At 39.7% G+C, this 14,354-nt stretch overlaps 1 protein-coding gene across 1 annotated transcript in view; it reads right to left on the reverse strand.

Moving 5' to 3' along the window:
• The window catches only part of LOC122777428 (poly(rC)-binding protein 4-like), a 55,671-nt gene that overhangs the window by 8,030 nt on the left and 33,287 nt on the right, over nucleotides 1–14,354 (reverse strand). Inside the window, exons 7-12 of the mRNA XM_044038668.1 lie at nucleotides 9,941–10,069; nucleotides 8,323–8,397; nucleotides 6,373–6,444; nucleotides 1,922–1,963; nucleotides 1,343–1,418; nucleotides 250–299 (exon numbers count right to left, since the gene is read on the reverse strand). Coding sequence (XP_043894603.1) covers nucleotides 250–299; nucleotides 1,343–1,418; nucleotides 1,922–1,963; nucleotides 6,373–6,444; nucleotides 8,323–8,397; nucleotides 9,941–10,069 — 444 coding nt within the window. The remainder of the gene's footprint in view (nucleotides 1–249; nucleotides 300–1,342; nucleotides 1,419–1,921; nucleotides 1,964–6,372; nucleotides 6,445–8,322; nucleotides 8,398–9,940; nucleotides 10,070–14,354) is intronic.

Below are 14,354 nucleotides of genomic sequence, written 5' to 3' on the forward strand. Positions count from 1 at the left end.
AAAAGGATCCATATCAGCTCAGAATCCCTTTAACCTTGGGTTAGTTGGAGGTTAGAATAATGAGGATGATTAGGAAGTTGCCCTGCACTCTCTGCCTCTGAGAGGCACACCGCTGAATGTGCAGTCACCGGCTGCAGAGCGCACAGCACTGTATACGATGGGGGGGTTTTTGTGCAGTTCATACGGGAGAACACTACCATCATAAAGAAAGAAGCGAAAGCTTTAAAGTGATGAGTTACTGCTACTTACATCATTGGGGATGAGCAGCTCCTGAGATGTCTGGGAGTTCGAGTCCATCCCTGATAAGAGAAAAGAGAAGCAACGACTGAGCACAATCGTCTTTATCACATATTTAAATATTTATTCACACTGCTCGAGTCAGTGGAACGACACGAGCCGCCACTGTCAGCCTGCCAGATATAGTAAAGCTGCTACAGTCATTTCCATTTTTATCGACTGATCCTCTAACGCAGCACTCGTTCCTTTTTTTGTTTCTGACTCTGTATCATTTCATGTAATCATTTGCTGTAATAAAAGCTCATAATCGGTGCATTCAAAGGCAGGTGGGACATCTTTACAGATAGTAACACTTTACAATAATAAGCATTTACTAACTGTTAATTATGTTTTTTAAATAACATATAATAATGCAAATGTCCAGGCTAAGGCATTATTCAAGGGTTTATAAAGCTACTGGTAACACATTTAACTATAAGAATATATTAACCAATATTAATCTTTATGAATGCTCTTGGTGACCCTTAAACAACTACAGAGATACTAAATATTTATATATATAATAGTGGGTATTAGTGGTTACGTCGCATACTAGGCTTTCTGAGTGATTATTAATCACATATTGACACTTTTTTTTACATAACCATATTCTACCTCTTTTACATCATGAATTAAGATTTTTCCTAAACAAGGTGTAAATACGTGCTCAATGTTTACTAATAAAGGGCTAGCATGCTACATATATGCACGTTAGTAAGCACCATAGTTAATGGTGAATATGTGTCCCTTAATATAAAGTGTTACCGAGTATTCTTAAGTAATGTGTCGCTGAAGGGAAACACATTTTCAACTATGCAGACACAGAAACCTTGAATAACATTTTAACTAAAGACGTTCACAGTCACAGTTAAAGCTTTTTAGTTATAATGAAATGAATAACTGCATTAACAGTCAAAAACAGTCAATTACATGAATGAACTGTAGGTAAATGCTGACATTAATTAGTGTTAATTAACTATTGTAAAGTGTTACCAACTTCTTTAAGGAAACTATTATATAAATATTCCTGTACGTAAACAAAGAGCAATGTGACTTCTGTACATACCAGGTATGATAGTCGAAGCAGGCTGGGCAATGGGACTCAGACCTTGCTGCATTGACAGCTGATGTAGCTTGGCCAGCTGTGAAATACAGAACAGAAATATTAGAATAAGTTTCATTTAATTCTGGGCACATGTTGTTTCTCTGAAATCATGAAAATGTGTAATCTTTCTAGAGGTTTGTGATATAATCTAAAATAAAAGGACAGATCGACACAATTATACAGCTGTTTCTGTACTGTAGCTGTTTATGATCTGTGCCGACAATAAATGATATTTGATAAAATGCCCTATAAACATGGTCCGATTCTGCTGTGACACAAATTATTGACTTTTATGTCAATTCCAATTATTTTGAATTCATATTTTACATCACAATATGGTGATTTGATATACTGCCCAGCCATATATATATATATATATATATATATATATATATATATATACATATACATATACATATACATATACATATACAGGACATAGAAATAATAACAAATTCAATCAAACACATTGATGAAATAACCTTAAAATAATAGTTTGAGAGCTTTTTCCAGTGGGTGAATATGTAAGCGTGTTCATACCTCTGAGTGTGGAATGCCATATTGGTTTTGCAAAGTATAGGCCTGAAAGAGAGTATCATGCATTAGGCAAATTACAGCAATAAAACATCACACAGATGTCATAAACCTGCAGCCTCTTAATGAAAGTGCTTCACTGCCGACGCAGGAGTGTTTTTTTTTCCTTCTTCTTTTTCCAGTAGAGGTTCAATGATTTTCTATATAGTTCAGTTGTGAACTTATGTGGAGGATGTACAGTCTATCCTATTAACCTCTGATGGACTTGACCGGTGCAGAGTTATAGTTTTATATTTCTGCTTTAGAGAAATCCATCTGCTCCAGTATGATGGAGGTCAACTGTAGCCCTCTGAGCACTGAGGACATATAAAAGATTTAAAAGGGAATATCTGCCTGTTAGTTTAGATACTACACTGAGTTCAACAAGCAGCTCCTGCGATGAAAGATTCTGGTAAAATGCTGTGAAACACACACATGGCAGTCAAGAATGTCCTATAGAACTAGAATTAACGTCTGCTCTTAATGAGCTAATCACATGTGGACAACACCAAGTCCAGCTGTTCACACTCTGCATCTCACCGTGACCACATGAGATCAGATCCGGCTTCCCCCCGACCTTTATTCAAACACACACTGATGTCATCTGTGTAAATTCTCGTTCAATCCAAGAGGATGAATTCTCTCAACTGGAAAAGACTCTTGGATTAGAGGTGAAACCCCTTCAAGACAAACGTCAAGTCCAGTTGCTACCACTGGACACACTGATGTCACGACTGCTGTGTCTAATGTTACCGTGGTCATGTCTGTGTGTGACAGAGAGGGAATATAAGAGACCCAAGGAGCTGAATGGTTCCCACACCTTGGTTGACATGAAATTCAAGGACTTTTCAAGGACTTTCCAGGACCAATTGAATGTGCTGAAGGTGTGAGGGCAGCTTGTAAGAGCCGCTTCTCCCATGGCGTCCACTTTCATTGATTTGCAGCATGCTCTGCATGTGGACAAGCGATTGTCCTTGGGATCTTGGACAAGTCAGTGTGTAACTTTGCTCTCTCTTACATCTACAAACAGTGGAGACAGTGTCCACACACACCACTGGTAATTATGACTCGACGTTTGTTCTGCACAGGCCTCGTCTATATACGTACATCAAGCAATGCAGAGCATGAAACAGTAGGTGGCGTCGTACCAAACAAGGGAGACATTCACCCAAATATCAACTTAACTTCTTTCTTGTGGTAACTTTCATAAACTTTAAAGGACCTTTTTGAGATTCAAAGGATTTCAAGGACCCATGGGAACCCTGTGAGTGACTCAAAGCCCTACTACTCACACTGCTGTTACATAAAATAACATTTAAAGCATTGAAAAAACCTGTTAATATTGTGTCGGTGGATACAGATAAATCACCGTATACATTAGTGATTAGTGTAAAAATAGTGACACTGCTGCGGATTAGATGATGTCAGCTGAGGAGGCGGCGCTCTCTAATCCGTCCCGAGGACAGATTGTGTGAATGCAGCACAGGAGTGAGGCCACATGTGTCCTCAAACCACCTCTGAATGTGGTTTTTGTGATCGGATCTTACGGATCGGTCCGTAAATCTGTGATCAAATTTTGCTTAATTTGATTTAAACACAAAATCAACCTTCTTTTTTTTTTGATTTAGCGATTATAAAACAAGTAATGAAACGATGAAGCTTTATTTCTTTCCTTTTTTTTACATTCTCGATTGAATACGGAAAGAACGAATGACACATGGTTTAAACTGCTTTTCCACCACAAACTGTGCTATTTTTACACCAAAGCACATCATGTCCCAACACCTGTTCTAAAACCTATGCACGAACAATAACGTGTTGTTGTTTACTTTCAACATTAAAACACGTAGTAGTTTTAGTTGTGCATCATTATCACTGTTAGTTTCATGCAAATTCTGAGTTGAATAAATCAAAGGTTTTACAGTATTAACGTGATGAAAAAGTATTTAGGATGTTTTTTGAGCTTTTAAGAAGCGCTGCCTATAATGAAGGGCGAACATTCACTGGTCTCAAAAGCAGATTAAAGCAGATCTGTTGGATTGCTTACAACTAATAGTAAGTAAAAAAAAGAAGAAGCTTTTGTTGTTTTCTGTAATTAAGGTTACAGGATTTGCTAAAAGCATGTAATAATAGACAGTGTGATGCTGCTCGCTAGCTCCACATAATGTAAAATTCATTGTACTGGAAAAGTGTTTGCCTTTGTTTTTCTCTTCCAGTGAACACGCGTTATCATTTATTTATGTGAAATACTAATATCTGTCTATTGCCTGCAATTAGTGAGGGTGGTGTCTCCTCCCTCGTTACAGTCCTGGTTTCAGCAGACAGCACTTAGCTTAACTCAGTTCTGCCTGACGCCAGGTGTCTGGCTACTATTACCAGTCCGTCCCTGACGGTCATAAAGCAGAGAGCAGAGCTGAGCCCTTACATTAATACATTACAGCTGTGTTTATACAGGAAAGCACACAAACACCACAAGCTAGACGCAATAATCGGGCCATTAATAGCACGGCGGATTCCAATCTTTGAACTATTTATATAGTATTACACACATTTACACTCACGAGCACAGGTTTGTTGAAAAACAGCGTTAAGACAGTGTGTGCTATTGTCGTCACAGGGGAAATATTCCCAAAGCTGAAATGTTTCTGGTGCAGCGCTAGAGGCTAAAAAAGAAATGATGGGGCCGCCGTCGTGTGGTGTGTGAGAGTGAGAGAGAGAGAGATGGCGTCGTGTTTCGGGAGGGGTTACAGCTCTTGTGACAGGCTAGAACAATAGCTGCAGCTTACACTCAGCTGTTGTTTTCAATACCTAATGCCAGATGATGGACTGTGTAAATTTGGACATACCAAACAAGTGCCTGCTCTCACTCGGCACTCAGATCCCCCACCCCACAAACCTGAGACTCATTTCTGAATGTGTTCTGCGGCGATGTTTAGGTGACCGCTGTTTGAAGCCTGCAAGCTCATTCTGGAAAAGCTTGATTGCAAATTAATCATGGTGGGGTTTTTTGTATTTGTTAAATACCTCACAGGGATATTTGTCAAATGTTTAATATTCTGTTTACTTGCGCTATGCGCAAAATGTTTATCATTATTGCTACATGTGTAAACAAAGAAAAATACAGTACAGAATATTCTCCAGAATAACCTCACAAGTCCTGCATGCTCATAAAATAACATGGCAACAACAGATATACAGACATATTGACTTTAATGTAGCATTAATGTAAGTTTAAATAGTAACAATTCTCCAATTTCCCTATTATTAGTCCATCTATTACCACAGGGTGGCAGCAACAGCAAGCAATTGGTTAAATAACTGAGTACATTTACCAGTGTCATTGAATGCATCTCGTAGCTGTTCCTCTAATCTCAACATGCTGTTTAGTCCTGCATTACTCTCACTCGCTCTCAAGGGCTGCAGTTTGTTAATCTGGAGTGGAGAATTAACCTCAGACAAAATGATGTCATGTGTATACATGTGTATTTCCCATAATCATTTTTTTCATTTACATTCTTAATGTAGTCTATTTTACGATGTCTTTATTCTCTTTCTATTCAAACTGAGGTGACAGCACAAGCCTTCCACACATTTGTGGTGACATCTATTGAATCTTCTTCCTCCCTCACAAAGACAGCAGAGAAGTTAGTTTAAAGAAAGGTGACCGTTAATGGGTCAATGTGTGGAATACCCAACTTGAAACTAACTTCACAGTTCAGCTCCATCAGAGTTTCGCAGAACATGAAAAAAAAAGTGGCATTAAAGGCCCAGTGTGTGAAATGTGGATAAAATAATTTCCATTTGATAGATTATACTTCATTTGGGATTGGATTGTTGTTTTTATTACCCCAGAATGAGCCTTTTATAGCTATATCTGGAGCTGGGTTGTCTATTAATTTTTACAGTTGCCCACAATAGACAAATTAAACATCTTTGGAGTTTTAATGCTAACTGAAGGTGACGTAGATTCTCCAACACACTTGGAAGGGAAGGGAGATTCAGCTGCAACATGCAACTTCATCAGTAAATGTTTAAAAGCAATTTGCATTAACTCATTATTCTAATGTTAACTTTGACAGCCATAACCCATCCATCCATCTTCTACCGCTTTATCTTCCATATGGATAAGCCACGCTCAGCTGACATAGGGCATTAGGTGGGGTACACCTTGGACAGATTGCCAATTTATAATGTCCAATTGACCTAATCCCCAAATCTGCATGTCTTTGAAGTGTGGGAGGAAACCGGAGAACCCGGAGAAAAGCCACGCACACACGAGAAGAACATGCAAACTCCATACAGAAAGGTCCTTGTTCTGACAAAAACCCACTACACCAACCGTGTGGCCCTCGACAGCCCTAATATAAAATGTAACATATGTATTTATATATTATATACATGAATAAATGTTCAGTTACCTGCTGGAGGTCCAGGCCGCCCTGGGTAACAGAGTACAGAGGGTGGGGCGCAAACTCTGACGCCTCAAACACCTACAAACAAACAAACACAATGTGAAATTATACATCTGACGTCAAAATAATGACTAAAACCTCCGCTTTTTTTCTTCTTTTTAATACTATGTGTCAATTTCAATCAAAGCCGCATTTATGTGAACACACCTAACTAGGCTGTGACTCATCTGCAAACCCGTGAACACTCATTATCACTGTGCAGCCTTCATTAAAGGCCACAGCTGACCATCGAGAGCTCACACCAGGTTCACTTTGATAGCTCATTGTGAGGAATTTCAAAAACACAAAGCCATTCCTGAAACTGACCAGAGTCTGAGGCGACGCAAACACTGTCAAGACTGCTGACAGCTATGCAGAGTATCGGAGCGCTGCTGTAGCCACAGGAGACGGCAGGTCTCCAGTCTCACTTGCTAATCTTGTGACTCACTCTGCGGGAGGGAGGGAAGGAGGGAGGGTGTGTATCTGTGCTTTCTAAAACAAAGGTATCTGTAGCACTCAATCCCAGCTACACACACACACGCCAACACCACCCGATCCCCCACTGAGGAGCTCCTACATGAGTCTTGTTTCTACACCAGGGTTCACCAAGGCTCCAATCAAATATTTGATTATTGGAAATGTCTCCTCCCAAGTAACTGCTGGGACTTTTATGTGAGTTGTCAAGGTGAGAGTGTCAGTCCCAGCTGCTTCTCTCAGAATAATTTAGTCATCAGTCGATCCACCAACACATGTGCGTGGCCTTGAGCACACATCTGAATTCACTGGCTCTTTATGTCATGTCCATCATAACTGTGTGTAAAATTGGATGTTGCCGTGACGTCGAAAACAAACTTCACTGGTCACAAAAGAAGTCAGCTTGTATGTAAGAAAAGGAGAAAATGACTTAACACATGTTTTTTTTTAAATAAAATAAAATCCGGTTCTGTGATTTATGGATATATTTCTTCTTCTCCATGCCCCGCTGTTATTTGTCCATTAACTAGTTGTAGATTCTGATTCAGATCAGCAGCTTAGACTGCACACAGATGTGCAATGTGTCCCTTATTTTATCTTACCGGGAAATTGGCGACCCTCTGCTAGGCTGGGATTAGGGCTGTATGTGTGGTTATACGTGTGACACAGTGAGTTAGGTGCTAAATGACAGTGAGGGCTGAGATGAATGAAGCAAAAATGAGTGTATATCTAGTGGAATGACATTTCACGGTAGTTACAACAATACGTTGTTGCAGCACATTAGCTCGTCATGCACTGGTGCTCTTTAATGGACACAGCACCTGTTTAGGCACCAGTGCAGTGGCCATTGTTTCTGCCTAGATGAAGTCATGTGCAGATTTGTTGTATCTTGTCTTCCTTTGCAATAATTTGTAATTACCACCATGCCAGCACTAATGGATGTATTCAGATTTTGGACTTCCAATCCCTCATTTTGCACCAATTTTCACTCAGACCATCAGTTAGAGACTTGGACTTGGACTCCCTGGAGTCATTTTAACTTCGCCTTCATAAAGATTCAATGCTGCGGTTCCAGATTGGCTTCAGCTCGGGCAGAGGGCGGCAATCCTGCTGCAATTCCTTCAGAAATTGCCTTCTCTCGTTCGAATATACAGCTAGTGATTGACAGCCAGAACCATCCTGTTAGTGTAAGAGTGCAGTAAATGTGGTTACATGTGGTGTCAAAAAACCTAGATGGTTCTGGCCAAAAAAAAAAGCGTTTTGCTTCAAGGCAATAGTTCCCAAACCAAGTGATGCCATTTGTCATGGTGAAAATGATCATTTCTCAGGCTGACGACCTTGACCCGCTTTCTCTGAACCCCCAAAGACTTCATGACCATCCCGTCTTTCATTGATAATCTATGTAACAGGAGCTGTAAAGCATTCCCTTTTTTTTTTTTTTACCTGATTTCCTGCAATGAGGAGGGCAGCTGGTGAGGGACTCGGTCGATATGGGATGGTGGCTCCCTTTGGAGGAGACTAAAGAGTCAGAAACACAATAACAGATTAGAAATTAGGTTGTTAAAAAAAACCAAAACATAAATTCCTACAATTTCTGAAACGATGCCAGCAAAGATTCCATAAGTGGCCATGTTGTTAAACAATAAAAAATTAACGATGAAACAAACTGCTACTGGGATTATTTCCTTCCTTGATTTTTTTTAATTACACTAATCATTCATTAAATAATTGAAGCAGTGCAGTGAGTGATCTTTGTGAAAGCTTTAGTCAGTGCAGACCTCAGGGCTCTGCAGAGGTTTTGCCCTCTGGATAAATCAAGCATTCATTGAAGATAAAATTCTTCAGCGCCAGTAAGAAGAAGCAGATTAAACTGTGGGGTGAACATGACAGTTCATATCTTATCAAGCAACTGCAGTTTTGGGTGATGCTGTTTTTTTTGGGGTGGTGGTGGGGGTGTAGAACATCTTTTCTGCAGGAACAGTCACAGTAAATTCTTTGTATAACTTTGCATAATTTAAATCTCGGAGCCCAAAAGGAAGAAGCCACTGCTGCAGAATCCTAATGAAACGCACAGGCCTTTGAAGAAAGCCCTGGAAAACTGGATCAAACTAGCAATTAGTCAGTCAGGTCCAGCTGCAACGCTTAAACAAAAAGGACTTGTGCACCTCCGTGTACACACAGGGAGCAACTGTCCTTGGGGTTATTTTTCTCTCGACTCCTACTCGGTTTCTCTCAAGAGAGCTGTTGTCTAACAGTGGACAGATTTTTCGTTGCAGATCAGTTTTATTTTTGAGCTGTGACCTGAGAACGCCACCGTGAACACACACACACACGCTTTAAACGATAAATGTGTGAATCTAGTTCCAAGCAACGGCTCATCACATTAGCAGAATCAGAAATGGTTTGAAATTGCTTTTGTGACAGCTACTTCAAGCAACAAGAGAAAATAACAGAGATTCACAGCCTATACTATGATACATATACAAAGATAGTAACTACGGTAAGATATACGAAGAAAAACAACAAGAAGAAAAACAATAATGACTATATACAACACAAAATACCAATATACAATACAGTCAAACAGTCACTGAACCTAAATAACTGAACTGTATATAAACTGTACATTTAAGTGTTGAAATAAACTGGTACTATGTATTGGTATTATGGTATTATCAGAAACAGAATTAACTTTATTGGTATAAGTATGCATTATGCAACAGGGAACTGGTTCATCTCGCTCACTGTACACATTCGATAAAATAAGAATAAAGTCTGAGAATAAGAATAAGAATGAAGAATAAAATAAACAATGCACACATTTGCAGCTTGCAGTCAATAAGAGATAGTTTGTGCGTGGTATTATGTGACCAAAGAGAGATTTAAAAATGCATTCAAATCTGCTGCGATGGAATAGACAATGCAACTGCATGTGTGTAAAAATGACAACATGTATGTCAGCACTCTGCGGAAATTACTTCAGAGGCTGTATCGCTCTGACAGGACGTCAGCTCTAGGTGTGAGAATCGGGAGTAAAGAGAAGAAATGGCGTGCTTCTTACCTCCAGGATTACTGTGCAGATGAGCTTGACACACTGGATTACAGAGTCCTGATTACCAGATATCGTCACCCCTCGCTCAGTGGAGTTGGGCAGCAAATCCCCTGCCACCTGTATCTGAGCTCCAGTGCTCTGCAGAGCAGAGGATAGGGGGGTTTAAAAAAAAGAAGAAAAAAAGACGTTTGATTCAGAAGATAAGACAAGTGGTGATTACTCTGCTGTGGCTTCTTTCTGTGCTGCTGGCTTAGCTGACTTTTTTTTAATCTGTTCTCCTATTTCAAAGAAGATAATCTGCACAGATGTGCGTTGTTAAAAGTGCAGTGCTTAACTTTTACATATAAGCAAGTGTCCTTTTGATTCAAACTAGGGCTGGGCAGTATTTTAAAGGCTGTTGAATCTACCATATTTATTATATTGAATGAGAGTGAAATATTGATATAGTCAATTTTATTGTTTCTAACACACGTAAACATCCTTCAATTAACATTAAAAAGCCAAAGAAATAAAACAGGTATCTGAAGTGAAGTTTTAAGATCATGTAATACAGACCAGTAAATATTTTATTTTAGAGTGTATTCACAGTGCATTGCCACTCTTCTTTGACAAGTACAGACATTACATGTCATTTAGCAGACGCTTTTATCCAAAGCGACTTACAAGGGAATTGAGTACAACCTGCCAGGGGTGGAGTTGAACTTGCGACCATGAAGTCTTTGCACACAGGGTCTTAACCACTGAGCCACTCCACCCTGATATAAACCAAATTGCCCAGCTACACATGACTTCACACAATGCTGATACATACAACTCTCTCTTAAATGCTCCCTCAGTCAGGTCTGATAGTTTTGCTTGACAGAGGCTGTCATGCAGCATACAAATAATGTTACATTGTCTCTGTTTATGAGGACCAAACCGAGGCACAATAATTACATCCACCCACAAAAAACACCAAAGGTTACAAACTGGAGCTTTAATATCAAGTCCGGGTTAAAGAAAATTGACAAGTCACACACACAATCACTACATTGACATTTAAGTGCAAAGAAAGAATTATCATGCTGGTCAAATGGTCCATGTTAGTTTTACTAACTGAGTAATTGGGAGACTCGCTGGTTCAAAGAATAATAAGACAACAGCGACAAAAACATCCAGGCCAATACATTTACTTGGACTGCTGAGAAGACCAAATATTATGCTATAAGTATACTTTAAAGTTCATAGATTAAACGCTCCTGCTTGACATGCTAACAGCTATCCGCAAGCTCAACCCGAAAGTGTCAACAAGGGGCGCGTAGCCACCTAGCATAGTGGAGGCATCATCATCATCATCATCTAACCGCTTTATCCTCCACCAGAGGGTCGCGGGGGGTGCTGTGCCAATCTCAGCTACATCGGGCGATAGGCGGGGTACACCCTGGACAGTTCGCCAGTCCATCGCAGGGCCACACACAACTAGAGACAAACAACCATTCACTCTCACACTCACTCCTACGGTCAATTTAGAGTGTCCAATTTACCTAATCCCCACATTGCATGTTTTTGGACTGTGGGAGGAAGCTGGAGAACCCGGAGAGAACCCACGCACACACGGGGAGAACATGCAAACTCCATGCAGAAAGGCCCTTGTTCCAACCGGGGCTCGAACCCGGGTCTTCTCGCTGCAAGGCACCACTTTTGCTCCATTCGTGATGCCTACATTTTACTTTAAGCAGTGTTGCCAAACCTTCAGTAAGGAAAGTAGATATTGGCTTTCTTTTGGTTCTTTAGTGGAGTGGATTTATTTTACATTAACAAATCAGTCAGTGGTGGTTTTGCGCCTGCGCAATTCATTTGCAGTGTGGATACTGAAGGGTTATCATCTCCAATAACACTAGAAACAGTCACTAGGGGGTTTAAATGCTTGTGTAGCCCTTGTTAAAAATGTGTGCATAATTACTAATTAGGTTATGAGAAGGAAAAGACTTGGGAAGACCACTGAACTGAACAAAACTGAAATGCCTGTAACTGAAATGCATACATTTGGTTATAAGAAGGTAAAATGTAAATAAGTGCATTAATAAATAAATGATTAATTGTTACAGATAGGTTTGGGGTATAAAGTGATGTTTTCTTAAATAAAAGAAAAGGGAAATATACCTTTAATCTGATATAGTGTTTCATTGGTTACCTGAGGTGTAACTCAGAATCTCCTGCAGTAATTGGTTGCAGACATGGAGGTGACCAGTAGAGGGCGCGGTTGGATAAGGAGAAGGGAGAGAGACGGAAAAGAGAGGAGAGCGCGAGCGTGAGTGGTAACGAAGCTGTTAATTGTTGAAGAGTTTTGAGAAACACCTGAAGTTTCATTGTGCACCTGAGCAGTGTGTATGTTCATAAGTTATGAGTGTGAGTCAAGTGGGTCTGAGACAAGTTGAAGTCCACGATTTGTTGCAGACGTCAGGAGGACGCTATCGCTAAGCTAAGTGAGCTAGCTAGCACGGAGCGCCGAGGGATCTGAGGACGTCGCGTCGTGCGAGTGAGGACCGTTGGGAGTTTTCTGGACGGGAACATCGCATTCGTTGTTCTTCCGTTGTCGTCATTTGGATTATCCGCTGTTGGGACCGAGACTGGAAGCTGTAAGTTAAGTTAAGTCTATTTACTGTTGGAGTTAAGTTTGAGAGCTTGTGTGTGTGTGCGCGCCCACAGTTTGGTGTAGAGTTGAGGTGTGTTTTATGTTGTGAAAGAGACCAAGGGGTTAACAAGAAAACAGGTGGAAGAGGTACGTTAATAAATACTTTACAGGTGTGTTATCTAAGTTTTACAGTAATTGTACAGCACCAATCAATTTAGTTTGATATATGCTTTTCATGGTTTTTAGTTAGGTCGACTGAATGTTAAGGTCAGCTGGTTAAATATCCAGACCGAAAAGGGACTGTTAATAGTATGGGGGGGAAGAATTTAATTGCACTAATTGTGTTTTGTTATATTGCAAAAAAAACAGTAGATTAACTCCTGGTTTTGTTAAGGACAACATACCTGTTAATTTCTAAACATTACTTTACTATTGATTGATATTTGTACTTTTCCTTAAACCCTTCAGTAAATGTCATACTTTTTCATCATTTTACAGAGTTGTCTGGTATCAGTTATTTCAAAGGAAGATATATTGAATGTGACAATGTGTTCAAAGTTAATGGGTAATATGGTAGTGTAAGTTTAACCCCCAAAAAACAGGTAAACATTTCTGGTACCTACTGTGTAACAATACAAACCCAAACACCTCATCATTCCTGCTTAAGGTGAGTCAATATATCTTGGGCATATAAAGGAGTGTTGGGCTGCTACACAACGCTAAATATAGCGACAAAGTTGCTAAGTTGTCAACACTGATTTTAGGCCAGGGTGCTAATGACTAAAGCAACTACTAAAAGACAATGAAAATGTTTTTGATCTCGATAAAACTCTTTAAGAAAGTCCATTAAGACCCTTAAGGATAACTGACCAGATGTTATGGAGTTGGCTTATAGTTTAGTGAAGGTTGTAAGTGACGCTCCATTCATATCAATTACCCCGAAAGTGCTTGAATACTGGGACAAGGACAGTATTCCAATTGCAAGGCGAACACAGCCTGGAAACGTAATGTGATCCTTTTAAATTTTAGCTGACACATCCTTAAATTAGCACGTGTGTCGGCAAGGAACTTGATTGCAACTTCATTTACGTATGCTGAGGATTTGTGGTGGTGCTACTGCCTGCGAACATGTGTCCTGTGGAAACCAAACAAAACAAATCTGGACTGTAAATGCGATGAGAAGGTGCATCCAACGTCATGAAACCCGCTGGATGCTAAGACTGTTGAAGGTACAGGCTAAAATGAGAGAGCCTATTTGTAGAATGGTACTGAGTCAGATGTCTCTGGCATCAGATCTGATAAGTTTAATCCTAATGTTTCAGCTGAGCCTAAATGTAGTCAGGAGTTGTTTTTTCCCTTTCAAAGCTGCCACTGCTGCTGAAGTGATTTATCTCGAGACACTTTGTCTCACTAATTTCCTGCCTTAATGGTCGAAATCCAATTTTAGTCGGGCACAAACCTAAATGCAGAGGCATGGGCCCCTGCTACAAATCATTTTTCCTTGTTTTTTTCCCAAATGCTTTGTGAATTGCTTTGTGAATTGCTTCATTTTTGTCCATTTACAACATGCACTGAAAAAAGACAATAGTTGAGAAATTTAAAAGAAAATAATAGCCACATAAATGTCATATAACTTGCTAATTTTCATTTGAATTAACTTAATCCATTTGGCTGTTGCCAAATTAAGGTTTTTTTTCTTTAATTTTTCATATTGACAAAGATAATACTTGATAATGATTGAGGATTTTCTGGAATAACATTCATGGTCTCCAGAGGATGAATACTTATTGATTTTGGTGATCATCTCAC

This window comes from Solea senegalensis, linkage group LG11, assembly GCF_019176455.1.
Source record: "Solea senegalensis isolate Sse05_10M linkage group LG11, IFAPA_SoseM_1, whole genome shotgun sequence".
Taxonomy (NCBI): Eukaryota; Metazoa; Chordata; class Actinopteri; order Pleuronectiformes; family Soleidae; genus Solea; species Solea senegalensis.